The sequence below is a fragment of the Phytophthora sojae genome (genome assembly GCF_000149755.1).
Source record: "Phytophthora sojae unplaced genomic scaffold PHYSOscaffold_11, whole genome shotgun sequence".
Taxonomy (NCBI): Eukaryota; Oomycota; class Peronosporomycetes; order Peronosporales; family Peronosporaceae; genus Phytophthora; species Phytophthora sojae.
The window spans coordinates 703,273-726,976 of record NW_009258125.1 but is presented as its reverse complement, the minus strand read 5'-3'; the positions used below and the strand labels follow the sequence as shown (position 1 = coordinate 726,976).

The window sequence follows — 23,704 nt, the reverse complement described above, 5'->3', positions numbered from 1 at the left end:
CCAGCACTGCCGCAGACAGTGGCGCCCGACAGGGATGGACATATTATATATGTATATACCCACCTGGTCGTATGCTTTTTGATGAGTATGAGCAACAATAAATTGGAAAGTCATCGTTCCTTACCATGCTTTCTGCGAAGATCTGTTGAGCAGCTCCAGTTCCAGTCCATTCGGCACTTCGGTGACACGGCAGAAGAAAGGAACTTCTGGGCACAAGGAAAAGTTATTGAAGCCACCGCACGAGGACACCATGCTTGTTGCTTGGAACGCAAATTCAGAATTGATCGTGCAAGTCATGCAGTGCTAATACATGATAAACACGAAGGGCTCAGGCGGCTTCAGGGGTTGTTTGAAATCGCAAGAGACGTCACTACTCAAAGAGGTGGTTCCTGATGGGAAGTAATGGCTTCGTAGAGCAGACAAAATCCAGGGCTGCAGGACCTCCTGAAGGAATTAGATCTTCTGCGAGAATGGCTGCGTAGTCGGCGACAGTAACAGCACATACATGAAGCTGTTTCCCAAGTACAGCTTCCCGACGCCAACGTACTTGACGCTCAGCGTGTCGTTCGCCTTCAGTGGAATCGTGTGGGCGTAGGTCGTCGTGGAGTTGTAGACTCTAGCGATCTCTGCAGCGCCCTGATACACCTTAAAAGCGACACCCAAGCGGGAGTTCGAGTGGCGAAGCATGACTGCTATCTGCGCTAAGCCTGCTTCAGCCACTTGCAGCTTCATTTGCTTGATCGAGAATGAACTTTCATCAATTGCTGGGTTTCCAATAGATTAATCCACCGCAGAGAGCACGCTGGCGAAAGCGATTCCTCTGACAGGCGGAGGCGTCACATTGTCAACGATGGTGATATCACGCACAATAGCCCCAAAAATGGCCATCGAGATCACCACTAGGCTGAAAACCCAAGAATTTCCTGTGCGGAGGGGACTGGATGATGCTTGGTCGTGGTTGGATCCGCGTTTGTAGCCTTACCGCTGAGCCATTGCTGCCACGCTGGCACGTAGCTCGAGCTTCTCGCGCTGCTCCGCATTCGCCAGCTCAAGCACAAAATTCATATTGGGGCTCCAGTAGCAGCCTTTCATGCCAAAGCGGAGGCGGAGCTGCAAGATGGCCAGCTTTTCGGTTTGCTCGACCATGTCCAGCACCACATCTTCTGATGCGCGCCCGGATCCGAGCCCAGCAAGACCAATCTACAGGAATACAACGTTGTTGTCAGCACATGAAAAGTGCTCGCTACAAGTAGTTTAAGTGTTTCCAACCTTGAAAAAAGAGGCCACTTTGCCGATTGGGATTCTTGCAATCCGCATATTGATCCAGGGTATTCGGTGTCACAGCACAGATCCTGGTAGGACAACAAAGCCACACTGAGATGTTAAACCATTTTTTGTTTTGCAAAGTCTCCTCAGCAAATAAGCTTAAGCCCACCAAGCCCTTTCAGTTGCTTGGTCGAACAGCTCGATCTCGAGCCCATCATCTCGATCCACGACGCAGCAGAAGAACGGAGACCCAGTAAACGACGGGAAAATTGCAATAACTTGGTGGCACGGCATCATTGCCCTCTTCCTCTCTGGCAGAATGCTTTATAGTAGAAGTACAAGCTTAAGCGGGATACTTAAGTAATTGTCTGGGACTTTTCAAAGAAAGATGACTTGAAGCACGCTCTAATATTATGCAATCAACAATCAATAATTGATTTCAAACCATTTACGAAATGAAAAGCTGATTTGAAACATTTTTTAATTGCGACCCGCTTTCGACCCATTTGACCAGCAGCAGCAGGCATGAAGGTCAAGGTGCACTCGGGGCTGCAGCTGCAGGTGCTCGCGCTGTACAAGAAGGCGCTGCTGGCGGCCGCGCGCAAGGACGGCGACACGCTGCGCTACGTGCGCGAGCGCTTCCGCTCAGATGTATGAACGCCAATCCTCAGCCGCACGTCGGTCTGCATTCTATATTTTTACAAAATATTATTTTGTGAATTGTGTCGCAGGCGGCGTCCGTCGACCGCAAGGACTTCGTGGTGATCGAGTACATGCTGCGCAAGGGCGAGCGCGACCTCAAGATGCTGGAGCGCATGAAGTCGGCGCACTTTACGCAGGTCTCGCACCCAAATTAGAAGGTCTCAAAAATGCCGATTCCGTCAATAATTGACAAAAACAATTGTTGAGTTGGTGGACAAAAGTGGACATTTATTTCATGCATCGACATGCATTGTGTCTACAGGAGGGAGACGCCGACAGTCACGAGAGCGGCGACAACTAGGGCCACGTTGGTGACGAGTGCAGTCGCCGAGTTGGAACCCGAGCTGGAAGTGGACCCATTGTTGCTGTTTGACGAGCTGGACACTTCGGAGGACGTCGGTGGACTCGAGGTGGACTCGTAATGGTCAACAGAGGAGGAGCTGGTGTTAGAAGCTGATGCGGAGGTGCTGGCAGAGCTGATGAGCGACTTGGAGGACCCACTCGAGCTGATCGAAGTGTCCAATGACACGCTGATGGACGCGTCGGTGGACGAGGAGGACACTTCGGTCGTGGCTGGGGCTGAGCTGCCGGAGCTGGAGAGAGGCTCTGGAGCGCTGGAGTTGGACGAAGGGGAGACGGAGAGCACCTCCGCCGAGAGAGTGGCGGACGGAGTGCTATCGGCGTTGCTGGAGGGCGCGTCATGGGGGAGGAACGAGTCACCGGCGGAAACTGATCCTGAACCGGAGGACGAGCCGCGAGCGTTGGCGCTGGTGACTGCCACGGCGAGAAGCAGGAGCTGGAAGACCTTCATTGGGTTTGGAGTGGCGGTGGGGGAGAAAGACGAGCTTGGGGTGGTCTCGTTGGTTTTGTCGGTTCGCCTGGAAAAGCGACAGTGTCAGTTGTGCGAGTGCTCCATGCTCGTTTGACCGCAGCGGTAGATGACCATCAGGGCGAGGGTTTTGCCGGGAATCACGTGGAGCTAGAAGCGAACACTGAGACCGTCAACTTCCAGCAGCAGGAGATTGCCATGCGACTACCTAATGCCATGTGACGGATCCTATCCCTCACCTCCGACAAAATCAAGTCGAGTGAATATTGAAGCGCTGAGCCGACGTCAAGAGCTACCAGACCAGACCGTTGTTGAATGTACATGAGGTATTGCTGAGGTTCCCACCGTTGGTCCGGTGGAATTCGAGAAAGTCTCTGCAGTTCATGACGTTGCCCAAGTGCAAGCCGTTAGAGAAGATCGAGACACCGTCCCAACTTTTGCTGCCCCCCATGCCACGAACATTTCAGCTCGTAATTGCACAGATTCAAGCTCATTCGCAAAACTTGGCCTTAATACTAACCACCATGTTTTTCTCGTACGATCCAGCCCCATATCTAGACTCGGATCTGTGTCGTGCCTTCCACGAGAGCATTCGCAGCGGGGACATTAACGGCATTCAAGAGCTGCTCAAGGTGGAGCCTCTGTTGATCCACGCCCGCAACCAAGATCGAGCAACTTCACTGATGATCGCGATAGTCCACTCCGACACTCACCAAGCTCTGCGAATGGTGGAGCTGCTCATGGAACAAGGGGCTTGCCTTGGTTCCCACGACTGCCGTCGGCGAAACACTCTGCTGTATGCGTGCAGACACGGTGCCGACTTGGCGGTGGTCGAGACTCTGCTCCAGTGGAATGACCGGAAAGGAGGCCAAAAGTTCCATTGGCACGACCGTGACATCTATGGCGATAGCGCGTTAATGTTGGCCAGTCGCACGGCAAACACGCCTGTGACTATGCAGCTTTTGAACGAGATTAACATCGTCAGGTACGCGAAGCAGAACCACCCGTTCAAAGTTCTCAAGAGGGCGATAAAGTCGGACAACGAGCGGCACGCGATGGAGGTCGCGATGCACGAAAATATCCAAAGTTCGATCAACAACCCGGAGGTTACCCGGTTCAAGGGTAGCGGCAAGCCGGAGCTCTCGTGGACGCTTTCCAAGTGCACAGAAGCTGCCTTTGATCGGGGTATGACCGATCTCGTGTAACTCCTGAACCAATTGAATCGGCGAAAAGTTTCACGTGCTGTGTGGTACAAGATCCACAAACTGTCTGGCGAGGGAGTTGATATTTTAACTACGGTGCCACGAGTTCTTTTGAGAATTGGGAGGTTTTTCACGGATGCTTGGAGATGGACACAGGTTCGAGATATTTGTCTTGCCCGCTATGGGAGAAATGGAGGTGGCTCGGAAGGAGAAATTTACCTGTTAGGTTGTCTGCCAGACGATGTTTTCCTTCGTGTAGTTGCGTTCGTGGTGCCGTCAGCGTTTCAGCACCCGTCAAGTTTCGAATCCCGGTGGTGTGACTGTGGTAATATTTCGCTGGCTGGAGAGTGTCGCTGGCATGATTGTTATCGAGCGGATCGAACCGACTACGATCGGCTTTACAACTATAGCGGAAGTGACTCACTCGCTAGTGCTTACTTCGAAGTATCAATGGATGAGGGAGCTGAACAGCGAGGCTTCTATCGGTTGGTTGCCCGAGTTGTTTTTTAGCTTGCAGAGTTTCAGACGTTTTTATTAATTCGTGCGGGTGCTTTACTTTCATTTGTTTTTCTTCTGAACAGCGCGCTTGACGCTAGTAAGCTCTCTTTGCGCCTCCTTTCATACCCTTGCCCAGGAGTGTTATCATACAGTTGTCATTTATAAATGAATAAATATCAATACATACACGTTGAGAGCTTTTGAGTGTTCTCTACGTTTCTGAGCAACTTCGTGGTAAACGCTCGTGAATCGGAGCTTCGTGTTATCCCATAAAGCGTACAAACTCTAAAACGGCAAGTCTGAAGTTTGAGGCGACGATCGGCCACTGGTCTTCGATTCCTGCGACGACAAAATTATCAATGAATTGCTGAGTAAATGCGACCATGTGCGCGAGGAGGTTCGTCACAAGTTGGATTTCCAGTCTCGCCTTCACACCAAAGTCTAGGTTGGACACGGCGGTACCTAGTGTAGGAGCCACCGCTAAGAGCGTGTTCGCTAGGTAGCTGGAGATGGAGATGGCCTCTCATCAACTCTATTTCTTGTCTTTTGATTGGTCAAAATAGTTTAGTTCACAACGTGACAACTGGAGAATTTCCCCGTCTCCTTCTCCAGCTCCCAGAGGTGGAGAAGGAGAAAGTAGCTAGAGATTGAGGCAGTTCAGCCGCACAGACAATGGACGAAGAGGAAGCTGTACTGGTTGAGAATCCGACGATGCGCCGCGAGGCCCTTAGGAACAGATTCGTACCGTGACCTCACTGCACTTTGAGCCCATGCTACAGTCAGCCGCGTATGCAAGTTGGTTTGAAGACAATCTTCGCTGCACCAAGCCAACTTTCCTACGTATTGCTGGTTTACTACGAGATCAAGGTGTTCTGTTTGCTGCTGCCAAAGTACGGCAGCATAGCTTTGAGAAGAAAGTTGCAGCCGCGCTTTACTTTTTAGGCTCAACTGGTGGGTACCGAGAGGTCGGTGGTGCTATGGGTATGTCACGGAGCTACGTAATGGAGATTACGACTGAGGTGGTGCGCGTCTTACGAGCAATGGCGGCGGCTGTCATTTCGTTTCCACGCCGGAGAGAGGACTGGGATGCGATCGAGTCAGGTTTCGCTGCGCGTCATGGCTATCCTGGTGTGGTGGTCGCCACTGGCTGACGGGAACGGAGGCGCAGCTCTCGGAGCGTCATCGGCAGCTTGGTCCATCTTGCCACGCGTCCGGTGTCTCGGGCACAGTGTTCCCGGCCGACGAAGAACAGCAAAGTAAGGAGAAGGAGAGCGAGTCGCACTGTGATTGGCTAATTTTACCTAGATGCGCTCTGTTGTAGCGAACAAGCTGGAGATGGAGATAGCCTTGCACCCTTTCCGGCATGACACAGGATAGACTAATTTTGAAGCTGAAATGGTCAGACTAATTATGAATTCTTCAATTTGACCAGTACAATAAATAGTCTGACCAAGACTATTTTCGAACATAGACTATTTCTGCACACACACTAATTACCGTAGGCAGTGCACTAGCGTAGCCTTGTAGTTCTCTTGGGGTTTATTTCTATACTCTACTGAAAAAAAATACTTCTGTTTGTCTAGGCAAGAGAGCTGTTGAGCGCCATACACACATCCTCCAAGTTACCCAGCAACTCCATCAGCGGTGTCAGCATATCGATCTCGAAGAAGATGCTGACAAATTGGAGCTTGGCGTCATCCCACTCGAAGCGTACGCGTCCGGGGACAGCCAGTCGCTGCCCGAGGGGGTTCCAAGCGACGATTGGCGATTGGCCTCCTAGTGCATCGCGTAGCATTCTTTCCGTGATGGTAGCGAAGCATTTGACGTCAGCGATGATGAGAGTCTTCGCTTCATAGTCCAAGTCGACTAGCTGGATTTCTAGACACCCGAGACGCGATGACAGGAGCTCCCAACCTTCCAGTATCACGTCCACGCCGAATCCTCGATTAGACGCGACGTTGGAGATCACAACCGCTTGTAGGAACCTCCACTGAGCGTCTTCATCACCTCGCAGCATCATCTTCCTCGAGTTTTGTACTTTGTTCCTGCCATACCGGAAGAGGCGAACGTACTCCACCGCAGCCCTGCATGCGTCCATTCCAGTGTAAATGGTAAGAACCCGCAGCTGCATCTTCGCTCTTTTAATGTCGTCTCGCAGCTCCCCGACGTCTTTGGCGAGTGTCGTGGCCTTGTCCTCAATTTTCTTCCGGTATCGTTGTTGGGTCATACGGCGGCGCTTTCGGCGGATCTGGAGGATCTTCTCCGCAGTGGTGAGTTGGCTCAAGGACTCTTTCGCCTCCTCCTCGACGCTGACTGATAGTGGAGCACACTGATCTAGCCCGACCTCCGACGAGTTGATGTGTCTGGAACGAGTTGCGCTTCTTAGCTGTTCCACGCCATGGGGTGGAGGACTGACTGGTTCATTGAAACGGGTTACGACTGGGGCGATCACGCTGTCGCTGAACCGATCGAAGTTGGGCGGGTGCAGCAAGCCTTCGGTCATTACGCTGGAGCGGATTGCTTTATTGATATTCACTTGGGCGGCGCTGGTTGTGAACTGAGCTGGAGTAGCTACCGAAGTCACTTCGGTAGCCACTTCGGCGAAGTGTGGGAACGAAATTCGGCGACTGTGAGTGCATCATTAAAGATTACCTGCCGTCTGCTGAGGGTCATCACACGTTGCGATATGGGCCATCACTTGTTGCGATATGGGTCATCACTCGTTGCGATATGAGCTGTAGGGGTATGTATGCGAATATCTCTACCACAGTCATCAATTATTGCGTTGTCAAGTCGGAATACGAGTGGCATGTACACCTCATGACAGACTACACAACTGAGTTTGTGCAAAATAAGTCTATTTTTGAGAAACAGAACAAGCGCCTTCTCTGAATACTCAGTTGATGTAGATTGCGTTGTGTGAAGCGATACAGTCAAGCAAAGGTTGTCTGGAAGTCTTTTTTCTTTCTTGACGCTTTTGCAAAGTCTCCGAGCCACGAACTCTAAAACGCACACGGATGTCAGCGAATCTTGTGAGCGGCACCAGCTACATAATCGAACCTGTACGCTTGAAAGGTGGATTGGCAGTACGAGTCGAATTCCTCGTAGAATTCGGCCCATGTTGAGTATGTAGTCCGCCGAAGAGGTTCACACAGATAGGCTGAGAGACCTCCCATACCATGCACGCTCGGAGGAGGCTGGAAGTCCTTGCGTCGGTAAGGCATGCCACTTTAAAAATAAGACAATGCTAAAACAACTCTGAGAAAGTCACTATTCATATATGCAGTTTAGACTTTTTTTGATACCCATCGGTGCAACTCGCAAGTGCAAACCTTATTTTTTTGTGTATAAGTTGCTTAACTAACGTTAAACACGACAGTGCTACCATAACTCGATAGCACGGCCATCTTACCGAGTTATGGTAACACGGTCATCTTACCGAGTAACGATAACATGGCTGTGTTGGCCAGTTATGGCTGCACGGTCGCCTAGCTGAGTAATGCAGTCTACCAGCATATTTTAGTAGTGGTGCAGTATCGATAGGAGGCATAGGCATGTTCGTCGAGCGGGGTGCTCATGCACAAGTATGATCATACTGCGCGCAAATATGACTTCTGACAGCGTCTGAACCATCGATTACAACGGATAGACAACGTCAATAGGTGCATACCGGTAGAAACTTTAAACAAGTACCCGGTCCGATTAGATCGCAAAACTTACCCTGCATTCACGCAATTAAAAAGCTTACGCTTGCTTGTGGCATGCTTGTGTCACATCTTCTACGAGCCCTGGGGAGAGCCGGGCTCCTGGGCTCTTGCGAGCTCGGGCTCCTGGGCTCTTGAGTTCAATAGTGAAAGGAGCCCTCCAGAACTGTGAGCCCTCGTTAAGGGCTCCCCTCACCTGTATTAAATATCTCGCTGATGATTGGCCGTCATTGAAGTATCTCCAGGTTCTAACCTGAAAAGACATAGGAAAGAGGGCTTCTCCTTGAGACGAAGGAAGGACTATCGGCGACGCTGGGGTGGCCTCGGAGCGGCTGTACACATATGAGCGGCGCGAGATCTTCTAGTGTGGCGATCTTTGAGCTCGATCTTCTAGCGTGGCGCGTCGATCACGCGAAGTTGCTCGCCTTAAGTCTAGGTAAAATTGACCAATCAGATATTACTATGAAGAGCCCGTCATAGATTTGAAGCTAAATTTGGGGAGCCCTGGAGAAGAGCCAATGGGGAGCCCGAACCAGGGCTCCTTGATCTCGTACTTTCCATGAGGGAGCCCATTTTGTGCGACTTTTGGCTCTCGTTTTAGGGGGAGCCCACTTTTGAAGTAGACGGGTTCGGGCTCGTAGAAGGTGTGGCTTGTGTCGTGCTTGTGACACACGCACCGTATGTTAATGTAATATATTTGAACAACATATGTGTCACAAGCATGCCACAAGCACACAATAAGTGCTCGGGGTAGCAAAGGCGCAGAAACGCAATACATGTACTTGATGATCGTGCCGGATGGATATTAGCGTGGACGCTGGCTGCTTTGTCGGGGCAGTTGAGCCTCTGAAAACATGACGCTTATCTCGCAACGTGTGATGACCCGCATCACAAGATTGCGGCTGCTTGATCATCTTCTACGATGTTTGCACGACCTTAACCACTGTCAGTTTAGTCCAGTTTTCTCCAGCTCTTTTCACAACCAGCCCCTCAAGCTCAATAAACGCGTAATGATGCCAAAGTCTTGCTGTACCGGCCTGACAGCGTGGTCGACCCGGCGTTTAAAGTCGGCGAGTTAACAAGAACCTGCCAGCCATTTGCTATAAGAGTCTACCCATTGCGACTAAGTCCACAACTAGCAGCTATCTTCGATGTGGCCGCAACCACAGCCGCAGATCAGTTCACTTCGCTTTCAGCCAGAGACGAGAAGAGAAGAGAAGCGTGGAGTGAGCTTCTTACCGAGAAACCCTCCAAGTCCAACGAAAACGCCGACAGATCACCCAAAGACAAACTCAAAAAGTCGCGGAATATATATCCTGCTGATACACACAGATTCCACTGTTTTCCGGTTTTGATACTGAATGAAAATAAAAAAGTAAAAAAAAGCGTACAAGCGGGTGCCACACGAAAACAAAAATTCTTGCTCTTTGTGGGGAACGAAGATGAACGAGCGTGGCCGATATATTCACAGTGTTATCCTTTCTTCATCTTGATCTGAATGGGCGGGGGGATAACAATGAATGCATCGTATTATGCCTTCGATAACACGCGTGCATTAGCTTACGGGCGTGCCAACTCGAGGTTGGTCTCGAAGTTGGCGTCAATGAACGGGACCTTGGCAGCTTCACCGAAGTCCGTTTCGCTCAGAGCCGTACGCGCTTCTGGACTCAGCTGCTCCCACATAATGAGGTCCTGGAGTTCCCCCGTACCCCGTGTCGAAGTCATTTCCAGCGTGTGGAACGAAGTCTCCATGTAAAACGGTCTGTACGAAATCATGGGAGTCGTGTTGTTCATAAACTCGGCGAACGCCTTGCCGCACGACCCATGCTCGCAACGTTGTGGTACGTTCTTCTTGATTACGTATCCCCCCCCCCAGCTCCAGGTCGAGACGGCGAGGACCTTTGGAGTCTCGAACGCAGGGTTGTCCAGCCACACAACGGCGTCAACCCACTTGTGGCGCTGGCCCTTGTATCCAAGATGTTTGTCCTTGGGGAAATACCACGAGTACATGATGGCCCAGAGGTCCTTGTACCAGCCAGAGCGGCCGTACACTTGCGAGCCGAGTCCTGAACCCTTGCATTTCCCGTCTACCGGACCGGTGTGCTTCAATCCCCCACTCGTCTCGCCCGCGGCGTTCACTGCGGGGTACGGGTGGCATCCGTCGATGATTTGGAGACTTGGCTTGAATTTGACGGCGGCCTTCTCGGACACAGTGGCGGGTGCGGGCTGCGCGAACGGCTGCACCTTGTCGTGGTCGATAGTGACACCGCCCACGATGGTAAGCGTGGCAATGGCGACGAAGAGGGGAAGACGCAGATACATCGAGTCGATTCGTGCTCGTGTTGCTGGTGGGTGGAGAATTTAAAAGTGACTGCTGGAGGTTCGGCTAACCGTATATGCGCTTGCTTCTTGTAGCGGCGAGAGAGTCGGTAGCATCCAAATCCTTGCTTGAATCTTTGCGCCGGGAAGCTGCTTGTCACCGGGACACGTGCCTGAAAGCACAGCAAGTTGAATCTTAATCTCTTCTCCCCAGGTCGAAAGCATAGGGTACAATCCTACTAGCAGGCGCGTAAAGATTAGTTTTAATATAAAAGTTTGTATAGTGCGACATATGTCCATAATAGACAGTACAAAGTGCAGGCGCAGACGTGGGGGTGTACTGTATCGATCTAAGGCACTTGCGCTGTGTAGACTTGGATGATAGCTTCTAACTGCGAGTAGCGGCGAACTCAGCAAAACTAAAGCGCTAGAGGTTTAGAAGTGTAGTCAGGCAGTTATAATGCATGAGACGTACGCTCGATTCGTATTCCGAGCTCCTGCGGAGGCTGACAGGAGCATGAATAGACGGTTCAAAAAGTAAATCTGGGTAGCCCAGACAAATACTTTGAGGTATTGCCACCGGCATCATTGTTCTGCTTGAAATATTTCATATCCTTCGTGTACGTCATTTCCTCTCTCTAACTAGCTAAACATGATGACTAGATTCTTCTGTGCACATTAGTTACTGGCGAGCAAAGTAAGCCTACCAAAAGCAGTAATTTCAAGCCAAATGAAGGGTTTTCTCGACAATTGGGGACAATGAACACTATTCACGGCCACTAGAGTGTACCCCTTCCTTATTACTCGCTATTCGTTGCCATCCCGGGCATTAAGGACGCGTTTTCAGGACCTAAAAGGCAAAATTTCTCAAATCGTGGTGTGCCTAGATTTGTCGAAAGCCCAATTTTCTACTTGGGGTTTTACCATCTTACCTTGGTCAAATTCGATGCGGAAATAAATGCCGAACTCGCTGTTATCTCCTCTTTCGTATGAATGTCGGTAGGACGTTTGAACAGCGTTCACTCGAGCAACATTTGGTTTTAAAGTTGAGGCTACCGGTAGGCGCGCCATTATACTTATCCTACCGATGGGGAGTAATGATTAAAGGAAGTGAAGTGGGTACCAGGCACCTCGCAATTGGTTTAAAGTGGGCACCATGGTGGCGATGAACCGATTCGTGAAGAAATGTACATGTTCATAAGTGCCCCAATGACATATTCCACCATTCATACGTGGTTCGTGCTGCCCGAGCAAAGCAACAGCGCAAATGATTGCTTGATTTTGTCGCGCAGTAAATATGCTTACAGGTGATACCCCGTAAACACTGTTCTTCAATGTACAGTAATTTATACGTCGAAGTAATTGCTTATTTTCCTCGCGAAGGCAGTCAAACGACTTACCGAGCAGTTGAGGGCATGTACGCTGAGCCCCATATCAGCCTGGGAAGCTGTGGTGGAGAACTATCTCCTTTCCCATAGTGGTTTAAACCGCATCCCCCGCATCGCTCTTAGAGCGTGTTCGCTACGCAGCTGGAGATGAATATCTGCAGCGATGGTGCATCTCTATCTCCAGCTTGTTCGCTACAACAGAGCGCATCTAGGTAAAATTAGCCAATCACAGTGCGACTCGCTCTCCTTCTCCTTACTTTGCTGTTCTTCGTCGGCCGGGAACACTGTGCCCGAGACACCGGACGCGTGGCAAGATGGACCAAGCTGCCGATGACGCTCCGAGAGCTGCGCCTCCGTTCCCGTCAGCCAGTGGCGACCACCACACCAGGATAGCCATGACGCGCAGCGAAACCTGACTCGATCGCATCCCAGTCCTCTCTCCGGCGTGGAAACGAAATGACAGCCGCCGCCATTGCTCGTAAGACGCGCACCACCTCAGTCGTAATCTCCATTACGTAGCTCCGTGACATACCCATAGCACCACCGACCTCTCGGTACCCACCAGTTGAGCCTAAAAAGTAAAGCGCGGCTGCAACTTTCTTCTCAAAGCTATGCTGCCGTACTTTGGCAGCAGCAAACAGAACACCTTGATCTCGTAGTAAACCAGCAATACGTAGGAAAGTTGGCTTGGTGCAGCGAAGATTGTCTTCAAACCAACTTGCATACGCGGCTGACTGTAGCATGGGCTCAAAGTGCAGTGAGGTCACGGTACGAATCTGTTCCTAAGGGCCTCGCGGCGCATCGTCGGATTCTCAACCAGTACAGCTTCCTCTTCGTCCATTGTCTGTGCGGCTGAACTGCCTCAATCTCTAGCTACTTTCTCCTTCTCCACCTCTGGGAGCTGGAGAAGGAGACGGGGAAATTCTCCAGTTGTCACGTTGTGAACTAAACTATTTTGACCAATCAAAAGACAAGAAATAGAGTTGATGAGAGGCCATCTCCATCTCCAGCTACCTAGCGAACACGCTCTTAGCGGTGGCTCCTACACTAGGTACCGCCGTGTCCAACCTAGACTTTGGTGTGAAGGCGAGACTGGAAATCCAACTTGTGACGAACCTCCTCGCGCACATGGTCGCATTTACTCAGCAATTCATTGATAATTTTGTCGTCGCAGGAATCGAAGACCAGTGGCCGATCGTCGCCTCAAACTTCAGACTTGCCGTTTTAGAGTTTGTACGCTTTATGGGATAACACGAAGCTCCGATTCACGAGCGTTTACCACGAAGTTGCTCAGAAACGTAGAGAACACTCAAAAGCTCTCAACGTGTATGTATTGATATTTATTCATTTATAAATGACAACTGTATGATAACACTCCTGGGCAAGGGTATGAAAGGAGGCGCAAAGAGAGATTACTAGCGTCAAGCGCGCTGTTCAGAAGAAAAACAAATGAAAGTAAAGCACCCGCACGAATTAATAAAAACGTCTGAAACTCTGCAAGCTAAAAAACAACTCGGGCAACCAACCGATAGAAGCCTCGCTGTTCAGCTCCCTCATCCATTGATACTTCGAAGTAAGCACTAGCGAGTGAGTCACTTCCGCTATAGTTGTAAAGCCGATCGTAGTCGGTTCGATCCGCTCGATAACAATCATGCCAGCGACACTCTCCAGCCAGCGAAATATTACCACAGTCACACCACCGGGATTCGAAACTTGACGGGTGCTGAAACGCTGACGGCACCACGAACGCAACTACACGAAGGAAAACATCGTCTGGCAGACAACCTAACAGGTAAATTTCTCCTTCCGAGCCACCTCCATTTCTCCCATAGCGGGCAAGACAAATATCTCGAACCTGTGTCCATCTCCAAGCATCCGTGAAAAACCTCCCAATTCTCAAAAGAACTCGTGGCACCGTAGTTAAAATATCAACTCCCTCGCCAGACAGTTTGTGGATCTTGTACCACACAGCACGTGAAACTTTTCGCCGATTCAATTGGTTCAGGAGTTACACGAGATCGGTCATACCCCGATCAAAGGCAGCTTCTGTGCACTTGGAAAGCGTCCACGAGAGCTCCGGCTTGCCGCTACCCTTGAACCGGGTAACCTCCGGGTTGTTGATCGAACTTTGGATATTTTCGTGCATCGCGACCTCCATCGCGTGCCGCTCGTTGTCCGACTTTATCGCCCTCTTGAGAACTTTGAACGGGTGGTTCTGCTTCGCGTACCTGACGATGTTAATCTCGTTCAAAAGCTGCATAGTCACAGGCGTGTTTGCCGTGCGACTGGCCAACATTAACGCGCTATCGCCATAGATGTCACGGTCGTGCCAATGGAACTTTTGGCCTCCTTTCCGGTCATTCCACTGGAGCAGAGTCTCGACCACCGCCAAGTCGGCACCGTGTCTGCACGCATACAGCAGAGTGTTTCGCCGACGGCAGTCGTGGGAACCAAGGCAAGCCCCTTGTTCCATGAGCAGCTCCACCATTCGCAGAGCTTGGTGAGTGTCGGAGTGGACTATCGCGATCATCAGTGAAGTTGCTCGATCTTGGTTGCGGGCGTGGATCAACAGAGGCTCCACCTTGAGCAGCTCTTGAATGCCGTTAATGTCCCCGCTGCGAATGCTCTCGTGGAAGGCACGACACAGATCCGAGTCTAGATATGGGGCTGGATCGTACGAGAAAAACATGGTGGTTAGTATTAAGGCCAAGTTTTGCGAATGAGCTTGAATCTGTGCAATTACGAGCTGAAATGTTCGTGGCATGGGGGGCAGCAAAAGTTGGGACGGTGTCTCGATCTTCTCTAACGGCTTGCACTTGGGCAACGTCATGAACTGCAGAGACTTTCTCGAATTCCACCGGACCAACGGTGGGAACCTCAGCAATACCTCATGTACATTCAACAACGGTCTGGTCTGGTAGCTCTTGACGTCGGCTCAGCGCTTCAATATTCACTCGACTTGATTTTGTCGGAGGTGAGGGATAGGATCCGTCACATGGCATTAGGTAGTCGCATGGCAATCTCCTGCTGCTGGAAGTTGACGGTCTCAGTGTTCGCTTCTAGCTCCACGTGATTCCCGGCAAAACCCTCGCCCCTGATGGTCATCTACCGCTGCGGCCAAACGAGCATGGAGCACTCGCACAACTGACACTGTCGCTTTTCCAGGCGAACCGACAAAACCAACGAGACCACCCCAAGCTCGTCTTTCTCCCCCACCGCCACTCCAAACCCAATGAAGGTCTTCCAGCTCCTGCTTCTCGCCGTGGCAGTCACCAGCGCCAACGCTCGCGGCTCGTCCTCCGGTTCAGGATCAGTTTCCGCCGGTGACTTGTCCCTCCCCCATGACGCGCCCTCCAGCAACGCCGATAGCACTCCGTCCGCCACTCTCTCGGCGGAGGTGCTCTCCGTCTCCCCTTCGCACGAACCACGTATGAATGGTGGAATATGTCATTGGGGCACTTATGAACATGTACATTTCTTCACGAATCGGTTCATCGCCACCATGGTGCCCACTTTAAACCAATTGCGAGGTGCCTGGTACCCACTTCACTTCCTTTAATCATTACTCCCCATCGGTAGGATAAGTATAATGGCGCGCCTACCGGTAGCCTCAACTTTAAAACCAAATGTTGCTCGAGTGAACGCTGTTCAAACGTCCTACCGACATTCATACGAAAGAGGAGATAACAGCGAGTTCGGCATTTATTTCCGCATCGAATTTGACCAAGGTAAGATGGTAAAACCCCAAGTAGAAAATTGGGCTTTCGACAAATCTAGGCACACCACGATTTGAGAAATTTTGCCTTTTAGGTCCTGAAAACGCGTCCTTAATGCCCGGGATGGCAACGAATAGCGAGTAATAAGGAAGGGGTACACTCTAGTGGCCGTGAATAGTGTTCATTGTCCCCAATTGTCGAGAAAACCCTTCATTTGGCTTGAAATTACTGCTTTTGGTAGGCTTACTTTGCTCGCCAGTAACTAATGTGCACAGAAGAATCTAGTCATCATGTTTAGCTAGTTAGAGAGAGGAAATGACGTACACGAAGGATATGAAATATTTCAAGCAGAACAATGATGCCGGTGGCAATACCTCAAAGTATTTGTCTGGGCTACCCAGATTTACTTTTTGAACCGTCTATTCATGCTCCTGTCAGCCTCCGCAGGAGCTCGGAATACGAATCGAGCGTACGTCTCATGCATTATAACTGCCTGACTACACTTCTAAACCTCTAGCGCTTTAGTTTTGCTGAGTTCGCCGCTACTCGCAGTTAGAAGCTATCATCCAAGTCTACACAGCGCAAGTGCCTTAGATCGATACAGTACACCCCCACGTCTGCGCCTGCACTTTGTACTGTCTATTATGGACATATGTCGCACTATACAAACTTTTATATTAAAACTAATCTTTACGCGCCTGCTAGTAGGATTGTACCCTATGCTTTCGACCTGGGGAGAAGAGATTAAGATTCAACTTGCTGTGCTTTCAGGCACGTGTCCCGGTGACAAGCAGCTTCCCGGCGCAAAGATTCAAGCAAGGATTTGGATGCTACCGACTCTCTCGCCGCTACAAGAAGCAAGCGCATATACGGTTAGCCGAACCTCCAGCAGTCACTTTTAAATTCTCCACCCACCAGCAACACGAGCACGAATCGACTCGATGTATCTGCGTCTTCCCCTCTTCGTCGCCATTGCCACGCTTACCATCGTGGGCGGTGTCACTATCGACCACGACAAGGTGCAGCCGTTCGCGCAGCCCGCACCCGCCACTGTGTCCGAGAAGGCCGCCGTCAAATTCAAGCCAAGTCTCCAAATCATCGACGGATGCCACCCGTACCCCGCAGTGAACGCCGCGGGCGAGACGAGTGGGGGATTGAAGCACACCGGTCCGGTAGACGGGAAATGCAAGGGTTCAGGACTCGGCTCGCAAGTGTACGGCCGCTCTGGCTGGTACAAGGACCTCTGGGCCATCATGTACTCGTGGTATTTCCCCAAGGACAAACATCTTGGATACAAGGGCCAGCGCCACAAGTGGGTTGACGCCGTTGTGTGGCTGGACAACCCTGCGTTCGAGACTCCAAAGGTCCTCGCCGTCTCGACCTGGAGCTGGGGGGGGGATACGTAATCTCGAAGAACGTACCACAACGTTGCGAGCATGGGTCGTGCGGCAAGGCGTTCGCCGAGTTTATGAACAACACGACTCCCATGATTTCGTACAGACCGTTTTACATGGAGACTTCGTTCCACACGCTGGAAATGACTTCGACACGGGGTACGGGGGAACTCCAGGACCTCATTATGTGGGAGCAGCTGAGTCCAGAAGCGCGTACGGCTCTGAGCGAAACGGACTTCGGTGAAGCTGCCAAGGTCCCGTTCATTGACGCCAACTTCGAGACCAACCTCGAGTTGGCACGCCCGTAAGCTAATGCACGCGTGTTATCGAAGGCATAATACGATGCATTCATTGTTATCCCCCCGCCCATTCAGATCAAGATGAAGAAAGGATAACACTGTGAATATATCGGCCACGCTCGTTCATCTTCGTTCCCCACAAAGAGCAAGAATTTTTGTTTTCGTGTGGCACCCGCTTGTACGCTTTTTTTTACTTTTTTATTTTCATTCAGTATCAAAACCGGAAAACAGTGGAATCTGTGTGTATCAGCAGGATATATATTCCGCGACTTTTTGAGTTTGTCTTTGGGTGATCTGTCGGCGTTTTCGTTGGACTTGGAGGGTTTCTCGGTAAGAAGCTCACTCCACGCTTCTCTTCTCTTCTCGTCTCTGGCTGAAAGCGAAGTGAACTGATCTGCGGCTGTGGTTGCGGCCACATCGAAGATAGTTTAAAAAAAGTGTTGAGAATGCATGAAATGTATGGCTGTGCTTAGATTTCTTTAACTGGTACGACTAAAATGCTCCTTGGTCTACTGAGCGAGCCATGAATACTGTGGGCACGCTACGCTAACGGACACCACGTGTGTGTTATATTCTGCTTGGCGCATTAGCTCGGAAGTTTGCTGCATTGCGGGTGTGGCATCCGCAATGCAGCGAATCTTGCAGGACATGTTGTCCTGCAAAAGCACTAAAGATTGACTTTGCCAAGCTTGTGCCAATAATACTAGATTTTGTGTAGGATTTGACGCCGGGATGTTTCGATTTGGAAAATACAGGACATTCCGTCCTGCGCTTATGCTCGTGAGCCAGATCGATGTCCTGCAAAATCTGGAGAATGTCATACTTGATGACTCTACCCGTGGCTACACGCGCTTTGCACTGTACAGTAGCCTATCACCAGGTGACACAGGGTGGAATGGACCACATTTCGTAATGATGCATTTGCTAATAATAGGTGTACTGTTTGGGGGGTCCTGGCCTCAAAATTTGTTTGAACCGCGTACTGTTGCGTTGTGGGGGAAGAGGAAGGGAAGGAGACGCCTCTCCCTTTTACAGCATGCAAAACAAACAAGAATTCATCGAGTTGAGTGCTCATTTTCAAAGGTGCTCAAGTCCCATAGTTAGGAAGGCAAGCTAAGCCAGAATAGCTGGGCGACTACGAGTGCACGTGTATGGCGGAACCGAGTCGATGTCATAGTAGACGCTGATCTGGCAGCTCGGTGTGGTATCGTAGTCAAAGCTGATCGTGCTGTTTACATTGAATTCGTAGCAATAGCTTCTTGTGCAGCACCGGTTACAGTCGACGAAGCTGCGCGTGCAGCTCGTGTTGTGTGGTAGCAGCTCGCAGCGGTGTCGTCGTTGAAACCGCTCGTCCAGTACGCGATGATGTTGTTGATGCTCGTTGCATCTCGCGTGGATGTCGAAGTCGTGTAGAGGCTACATGTGCAGATCGCGATGTTGTCCGAATCATAGACGCTTCTCGTGCAGCTCATGTTGGAGTCTTAGTAGGAGCGGCTCGTGCGGCTCCTCTTGGGTTCAGTAGTAGTAGCTGCTTGTGCAGCAAGTGTTGAGATCATAGTGGAGCGGCTCGTGCGGCCCCCGTTGTCGGAATCGTAGATGCTGCTCGTGCAGCACATGTTGAAGTCATAGTACGAGCGGCTCGTGCGGCTACCATTTGGTCGTAGTAGTAGTAGCTGCTCGCGTAGCGCGTCTTGAAGTCGTAGTTGGAGCGGCTCGTGCGGCTCCCGTTGGGTCGTAGTAGTTAGTAGCTGCCGCCTTGGAACCGTAGCAGTTGCAGTTCGTGCAAAGCATGTTCAAGGTTGTAGTAGAATCAGCTTGTACGGTTCCCGTTGAAGACGTCCGTGTTGAAGTCGTGCTAGTGCTGCCCGAATCGATATCGTAGTAAGGGCCGCTCGGGCGGCTCCTGTTGCCGTGTTGATGTCACACCAGTGGCTGTTCATGCATCGCGTATTGGAATCGTGGCGGGGCCGCTCATGTAGCTCGCGGCGATGTGTTGAGATCGTAGTCGAAGCTGCTCGTGCAGCGTGTACCAAACTCGTAGAAGCTATTCGTGCCGCTCGCACTTGGTGTCGAAGTCGTAGTCGCTGCCAGTGCAGATCGGGATGATGTCGAAATTGAAGTCGCTGCTCGGCAGGGGTCGGACAATACAGTATGAAATTGTATTGCGAGGCCAAAGCTGCAGTAATTATAACGGCAATATGAGGGCAACCAATAATAATAATTGGTACAATTTAAGTATATTGTACCATTCGTGACATGAGCTATTCATTGCCAAAATGTGACAGGAAGGCTGCAAACTTCACCCGAACTTTACGCAAACGTCCCATGGCTGGACTCGAACTATTACTGAGGTGTCAGGCCAACCTATACCGTGAGAAAATACAGGTGGAGGCTGATGACGATTACAATAGCCGTGTACTGTTTCCAGGACGGTTTTGGGAAACGTTGCTGTCCGGCAAAGCGCTATTGAGTATACACTGCTTGCCCCACAAAAGCCTCGCAACCCAAGGCTGTGTCCTCGACTCGAAAAATAGAGATTATAATAGTTTATTATAGCGTTTTCATCATTTATGAACGCCCAACCCCAGAATGCATAGTATTTGATATTGTATTGCTATTATTGGGACAATATCATATTGTATTGGTTTCATGAACTTCCAATAATAAAAAATTGTAGTGGGACAATACCATAATAATTGGTTTGTTATTATTTTTTCCGACCCCTGCTGCTCGCTCTGATGTCGTCGGCACAGGTGCTGCGTGTTGCGATCGTAGAAGCTGCCCATGCAACGCGTGCTGAGGTCGGAGAATCCGCTCGTGCAGATCGCGGTGATGGCGTAGGAAAAGCAGCTTGCGCAGTTCCTGATCATGTCGTAGTTGCTGCCGTGTAGCTCGTGATGATGCCCTAGTTACTGCTCGTGCAGCTCGTGTGATGTCGTAGTGGATGCTGCTTGAGGCCCGAATTGAATCGTAGTAGTCGCTGCTCGTGCATCGCGGCTGATGTCGTAATAGGAGCGGCTCGCGCGGTCGTCGTTCGTGCAATGGTAGGGGCTGCTCGTGCAGCTCCCGGATGTGGATTAGTCACCGCTTGAAAAGCACACAATGATGTCGTAGTCGATGCTTGTATAGCGCCTGGTCCGTAGATGCCGTTTGTGCCGCTCGCGGGGGATGCATAATAAAGGCTGCTCGTGAAGCCCGAGTTAATGTCGAAGCTGATGTCGTAGTCGAAGCTCGAACAGCGCGTGTTGGAATCATAGTAGCCGTTCGTACGGTTACTGGTCATGCCGAAGTGGTAGCTGTTCATGCTGTGCGTGTTGGCGTCATGTTCGCTACTGGTAATGTCGCGTTAGTCTTGTCGTAGCTGCTGATACGGATCGTGTCGAAGTCGTGAATGCTGCTCGTGCAGCTTGTGCTAAAATCGGCGACGCTGCTCGTCGCGCGCTGGTTAATGTTGTTGTCTCTGCTTGTGGAGCTCGAATTGACGTAGTAGTCGCTCCTCGAGCGGCGAGGGTTGAAAGCGTAGTTGTCGCTGCCTGTGCAGCTCGCGGTATAGTCGTAGCAGTAACATCTCGAGTTGACGTTGTTGCAGTAGCTGGCCGCAGAGCGCATGTTGAAGTCGAAGTAGTTGCTGCCATTGAGGTCGCGTCGAAGTCGAAGTAGTGACTGCTCGAGTAGCTTGCGTTGCCGAATCAGTAGCTGGTCGTGCGGGTCTCGTCAATGTCGAAATAGTAACTTCTCGTCCAGCATGTGCTGACAGTGAAGTCGAAGTAGTAGCTGGTCGCGCTGGTCGTGTCGAAGTCGAAGCAGTAGCAGGTCGTGTCGATGTCGAAGTAGAAGCACGTCGTGTCGATGTCGAAGTAGAAGCACGTCGTGTCGATGTCGAAGTAGTAGCTTCTCGTTGCAGTCATAACGTCGAGCTTGCCTTGGAGTGACCGACGTATCAAGTGCAGCAGCAGTGTGGGGGTAGAGATCGCGGTAATTGCTTGAGCGGCACGCAGCTCTGGTAATTGCTGGTACCCTTCGTCGACACCGTCGTCTTTGTCATCATAGTCGCTGAAGCTGTGGTGGTCGCTCCGGTGGCCCTCGTTGCATCTGAACGTTGAGGCTGACATCGCCGCTGGAGGGATGGACGTCTGCTCGTCACCAGCTCCTGCAAGGTGCTGATGCATCTTGCCGACCTCGTTAAATCGGGTAGCTTATGTGCATCCGTGTATAGGCCGTTTCGTGCCGAGAACCTTGCGAAGCGGAGCTGTGCATAGCGACGAAGACGGTACCCGCGTGAAAGTGCGTCCATGGGGTGACATGGCGATAGGCATCGTGGTGCACGCCATAGTTGCGTAGTATTACTGTAGAAACACGTCAAATGTTAGAACTTAGTATGAGCCCTGGGCTTTAAATAGAGCACGTGTTGCTATTGAACTTTGGCTAGCGAGCCGATGGCCTGAAGCTTGGGGTTGTTCCGGCCACGGCCGCTCCGGTCTGGCCTTCACGAAGTGAGCGCGACTCGTGTCAGCATGTTGCTTGAGTTTTGCGGGGCCAGATCCAGAGTGCGCTGTCTCGCTTGATCGTTTGTCGATGCTTGCAGGTCTTATCTGGTTTCAGCCCGCTGGTAGTGAGTTGGATTCTTGAGCCTTCCTACATTCGGAAAACTAATTATCCTTGTTCACTTCGTTGCACCTCGGATTAATTTGCACTACCAACTCCGGTTCGGAGTGTCAACGCTGCTCGCAGAGTGGGAACAGCTTCGAGTGTGCTACCCGGATTTGAAGCTCCAGCTTGTGAGCTTGAGTTATGCAGACGGAGACGCAGTGAGGGCGATCAGTCAGCGGATTGTCACGATTTCAGAGCAAACGCTGCGCAACGCGTTTCCGCATCTCATCAATGGAGAGGAATGGTCTCCGTTGGCAGCTACTGTTGGGGCAGCGACTCGTGGTGGTGACTACCACGCGCTTCGAATGGGACGAAGCAAATGGTCGAATCAATAGCGTTTACAGCACAAACGACATCGTCACACCGCTACTGAAGATTTTGGGAAACTTAGAGGACGTAGCGCGCGTGATGAAGAAACCTCTCTGTTAGCAACGGCTTGGTAGGGAGAAACACGAAACTCCACTGGCAACGTGCAAAGCACTGAAGGAGTTACTTCACAATGCAACTTCTAAGCAAGTTTTGTAGACTGATTCAAGCGATAGTCAAATGGCCATAAATATACTTTCCTCCGTCAACAAGGGCCTTTGTGAGCGCGCAGTGCTCCTCATGCTTCATCTTCTCGAGTTGAGCTTTACGTGACATTGACTTTGCTTCCGGAAGAGCGGTGTGAGGGCTCACCTTTACCTGTCGACGAATGCCAAAACGACATACGTGACAACACCGACAAATATTGGGGTCCACCGACGTGTTTTCTGCTACCGTTTTTCCGAGAAAAACGGTGCTTCTAAAATAGACTTAAGTAGCTTGCTCGCGTACGTGTCTGTTATGCCGGTGAGTTTTATCGCCAACTACATTCGCACTGTGCTTTCTTTCTGTTTCTGCCGGTGTGGTGACGGTATGTTTCCCAGCGAAAATAACAATTTGCTCCAAAGGTATTGAAATATGGCCGAAGTTAGCACTCGATCCCGAGCGCAAATGAAGACTGGGGCGTCCTCTGGGATTTAAGCAAAAATGACAACAACCTAGCGCAATGTGGTCGTTTGTTTTCCACTAAATTCCGATTTTATCAACACAGTGACATTTTCAAAATTAAAATACCTCTTCCCATAGTGAATTGGTAGTTGGAGTTTTTCAATGATCGTAGCGCCTGCGGGCAATATCTACGGCGAAACATTTTGAAGCTACCCAGTACGAAGTTCAGCAGCAAGAAGAACTTTTTTTAAATAGTATTAATTAATTAAAATTGATGTTTAAAAATAATATTAAGTAAAAAAGTTCGAAATGTTTTAGCGTATAGATGTTCTACACTATTTACTTAATACCCGTCGACTTCGCATGAATTTGCATATTGCAACGTAAATAAACACATCTACTGGCAACAATGATGAATAATTACATGTTGGTAGGAATGCTGGAAGCACCAGTCAAGAGGTTACTGCGAGGCTCGCAGCGCGCCTCACATTATGCTAGTCTCAACCTAGTGGCGTTCAAAATGGTATGTACACATTGTAGTGGGTCCCGGATCTGAAGGGCTTCAGAGTCAATCAACACAGGTCGATGCGGGGGGCTAACCCGCAGAGAACGGATGCCTAGTGTATTAATCGATAGATAGAAGATTCAGGAGTGAGACCAGAGACTGATGGTAACCAGCTCCGTTGGACTCTGTCCAAATAAATGTGCAGTTGGGCATGCAAGTTCAAAGATATGCAGGAAGCATACCGGAGCAGACACTTACCG

The 23,704-nt window shown here is 50.6% G+C and overlaps 12 protein-coding genes across 12 annotated transcripts; 5 read left to right on the top strand and 7 right to left on the bottom strand.

The window, feature by feature from the left end:
- Positions 1–453: 453 nt before the first annotated feature.
- Positions 454–1,317, bottom strand: PHYSODRAFT_306130 (hypothetical protein; the record flags this gene model as incomplete). Its single annotated transcript, XM_009537905.1, has 4 exons — positions 454–764; positions 868–923; positions 983–1,200; positions 1,270–1,317. 4 exons carry the CDS (start codon positions 1,315–1,317, stop codon positions 454–456), a joined length of 633 nt encoding a protein of 210 aa, XP_009536200.1.
- A 474-nt stretch (positions 1,318–1,791) lies between these two features.
- On the top strand, positions 1,792–2,123 carry PHYSODRAFT_319036 (hypothetical protein; the record flags this gene model as incomplete). The annotated part of the gene is made up of 2 exons (XM_009537904.1): positions 1,792–1,917; positions 1,998–2,123. 2 exons carry the CDS (start codon positions 1,792–1,794, stop codon positions 2,121–2,123), a joined length of 252 nt encoding a protein of 83 aa, XP_009536199.1.
- Positions 2,124–2,177: 54 nt separating this feature from the next.
- PHYSODRAFT_362134 (hypothetical protein) lies at positions 2,178–2,779 on the bottom strand (the record flags this gene model as incomplete). Its single annotated transcript, XM_009537903.1, has 1 exon — positions 2,178–2,779. The coding sequence occupies one exon, from the start codon at positions 2,777–2,779 to the stop codon at positions 2,225–2,227; it is 555 nt and encodes a 184-aa protein (XP_009536198.1). The 3' UTR covers positions 2,178–2,224.
- Positions 2,780–3,522: 743 nt separating this feature from the next.
- PHYSODRAFT_527744 (hypothetical protein) lies at positions 3,523–4,002 on the top strand (the record flags this gene model as incomplete). Its single annotated transcript, XM_009537902.1, has 2 exons — positions 3,523–3,574; positions 3,662–4,002. The coding sequence occupies 2 exons, from the start codon at positions 3,523–3,525 to the stop codon at positions 4,000–4,002; spliced, it is 393 nt and encodes a 130-aa protein (XP_009536197.1).
- Positions 4,003–5,267: 1,265 nt separating this feature from the next.
- Positions 5,268–5,648, top strand: PHYSODRAFT_526067 (hypothetical protein; the record flags this gene model as incomplete). The annotated part of the gene is made up of 1 exon (XM_009537901.1): positions 5,268–5,648. The coding sequence occupies one exon, from the start codon at positions 5,268–5,270 to the stop codon at positions 5,646–5,648; it is 381 nt and encodes a 126-aa protein (XP_009536196.1).
- A 434-nt stretch (positions 5,649–6,082) lies between these two features.
- PHYSODRAFT_431150 (hypothetical protein) lies at positions 6,083–6,748 on the bottom strand (the record flags this gene model as incomplete). The annotated part of the gene is made up of 1 exon (XM_009537900.1): positions 6,083–6,748. A coding segment is annotated over one exon (666 nt), but the record flags the coding sequence as incomplete, so codon positions are not given.
- Positions 6,749–9,761: 3,013 nt separating this feature from the next.
- On the bottom strand, positions 9,762–10,523 carry PHYSODRAFT_255972 (necrosis inducing-like protein NPP1 type; the record flags this gene model as incomplete). Its single annotated transcript, XM_009537899.1, has 2 exons — positions 9,762–9,947; positions 10,062–10,523. The coding sequence occupies 2 exons, from the start codon at positions 10,521–10,523 to the stop codon at positions 9,762–9,764; spliced, it is 648 nt and encodes a 215-aa protein (XP_009536194.1).
- A 1,747-nt stretch (positions 10,524–12,270) lies between these two features.
- Positions 12,271–12,651, bottom strand: PHYSODRAFT_526825 (hypothetical protein; the record flags this gene model as incomplete). Its single annotated transcript, XM_009537898.1, has 1 exon — positions 12,271–12,651. One exon carries the CDS (start codon positions 12,649–12,651, stop codon positions 12,271–12,273), a length of 381 nt encoding a protein of 126 aa, XP_009536193.1.
- A 1,265-nt stretch (positions 12,652–13,916) lies between these two features.
- PHYSODRAFT_526736 (hypothetical protein) lies at positions 13,917–14,396 on the bottom strand (the record flags this gene model as incomplete). Its single annotated transcript, XM_009537897.1, has 2 exons — positions 13,917–14,257; positions 14,345–14,396. 2 exons carry the CDS (start codon positions 14,394–14,396, stop codon positions 13,917–13,919), a joined length of 393 nt encoding a protein of 130 aa, XP_009536192.1.
- A 503-nt stretch (positions 14,397–14,899) lies between these two features.
- Positions 14,900–15,412, bottom strand: PHYSODRAFT_339898 (hypothetical protein; the record flags this gene model as incomplete). The annotated part of the gene is made up of 3 exons (XM_009537896.1): positions 14,900–15,013; positions 15,098–15,316; positions 15,392–15,412. The coding sequence occupies 3 exons, from the start codon at positions 15,410–15,412 to the stop codon at positions 14,900–14,902; spliced, it is 354 nt and encodes a 117-aa protein (XP_009536191.1).
- Positions 15,413–16,565: 1,153 nt separating this feature from the next.
- Positions 16,566–17,326, top strand: PHYSODRAFT_526541 (hypothetical protein; the record flags this gene model as incomplete). Its single annotated transcript, XM_009537895.1, has 2 exons — positions 16,566–16,997; positions 17,039–17,326. 2 exons carry the CDS (start codon positions 16,566–16,568, stop codon positions 17,324–17,326), a joined length of 720 nt encoding a protein of 239 aa, XP_009536190.1.
- A 4,902-nt stretch (positions 17,327–22,228) lies between these two features.
- On the top strand, positions 22,229–22,390 carry PHYSODRAFT_374496 (hypothetical protein; the record flags this gene model as incomplete). Its single annotated transcript, XM_009537894.1, has 1 exon — positions 22,229–22,390. A coding segment is annotated over one exon (162 nt), but the record flags the coding sequence as incomplete, so codon positions are not given.
- Positions 22,391–23,704: the final 1,314 nt, after the last annotated feature.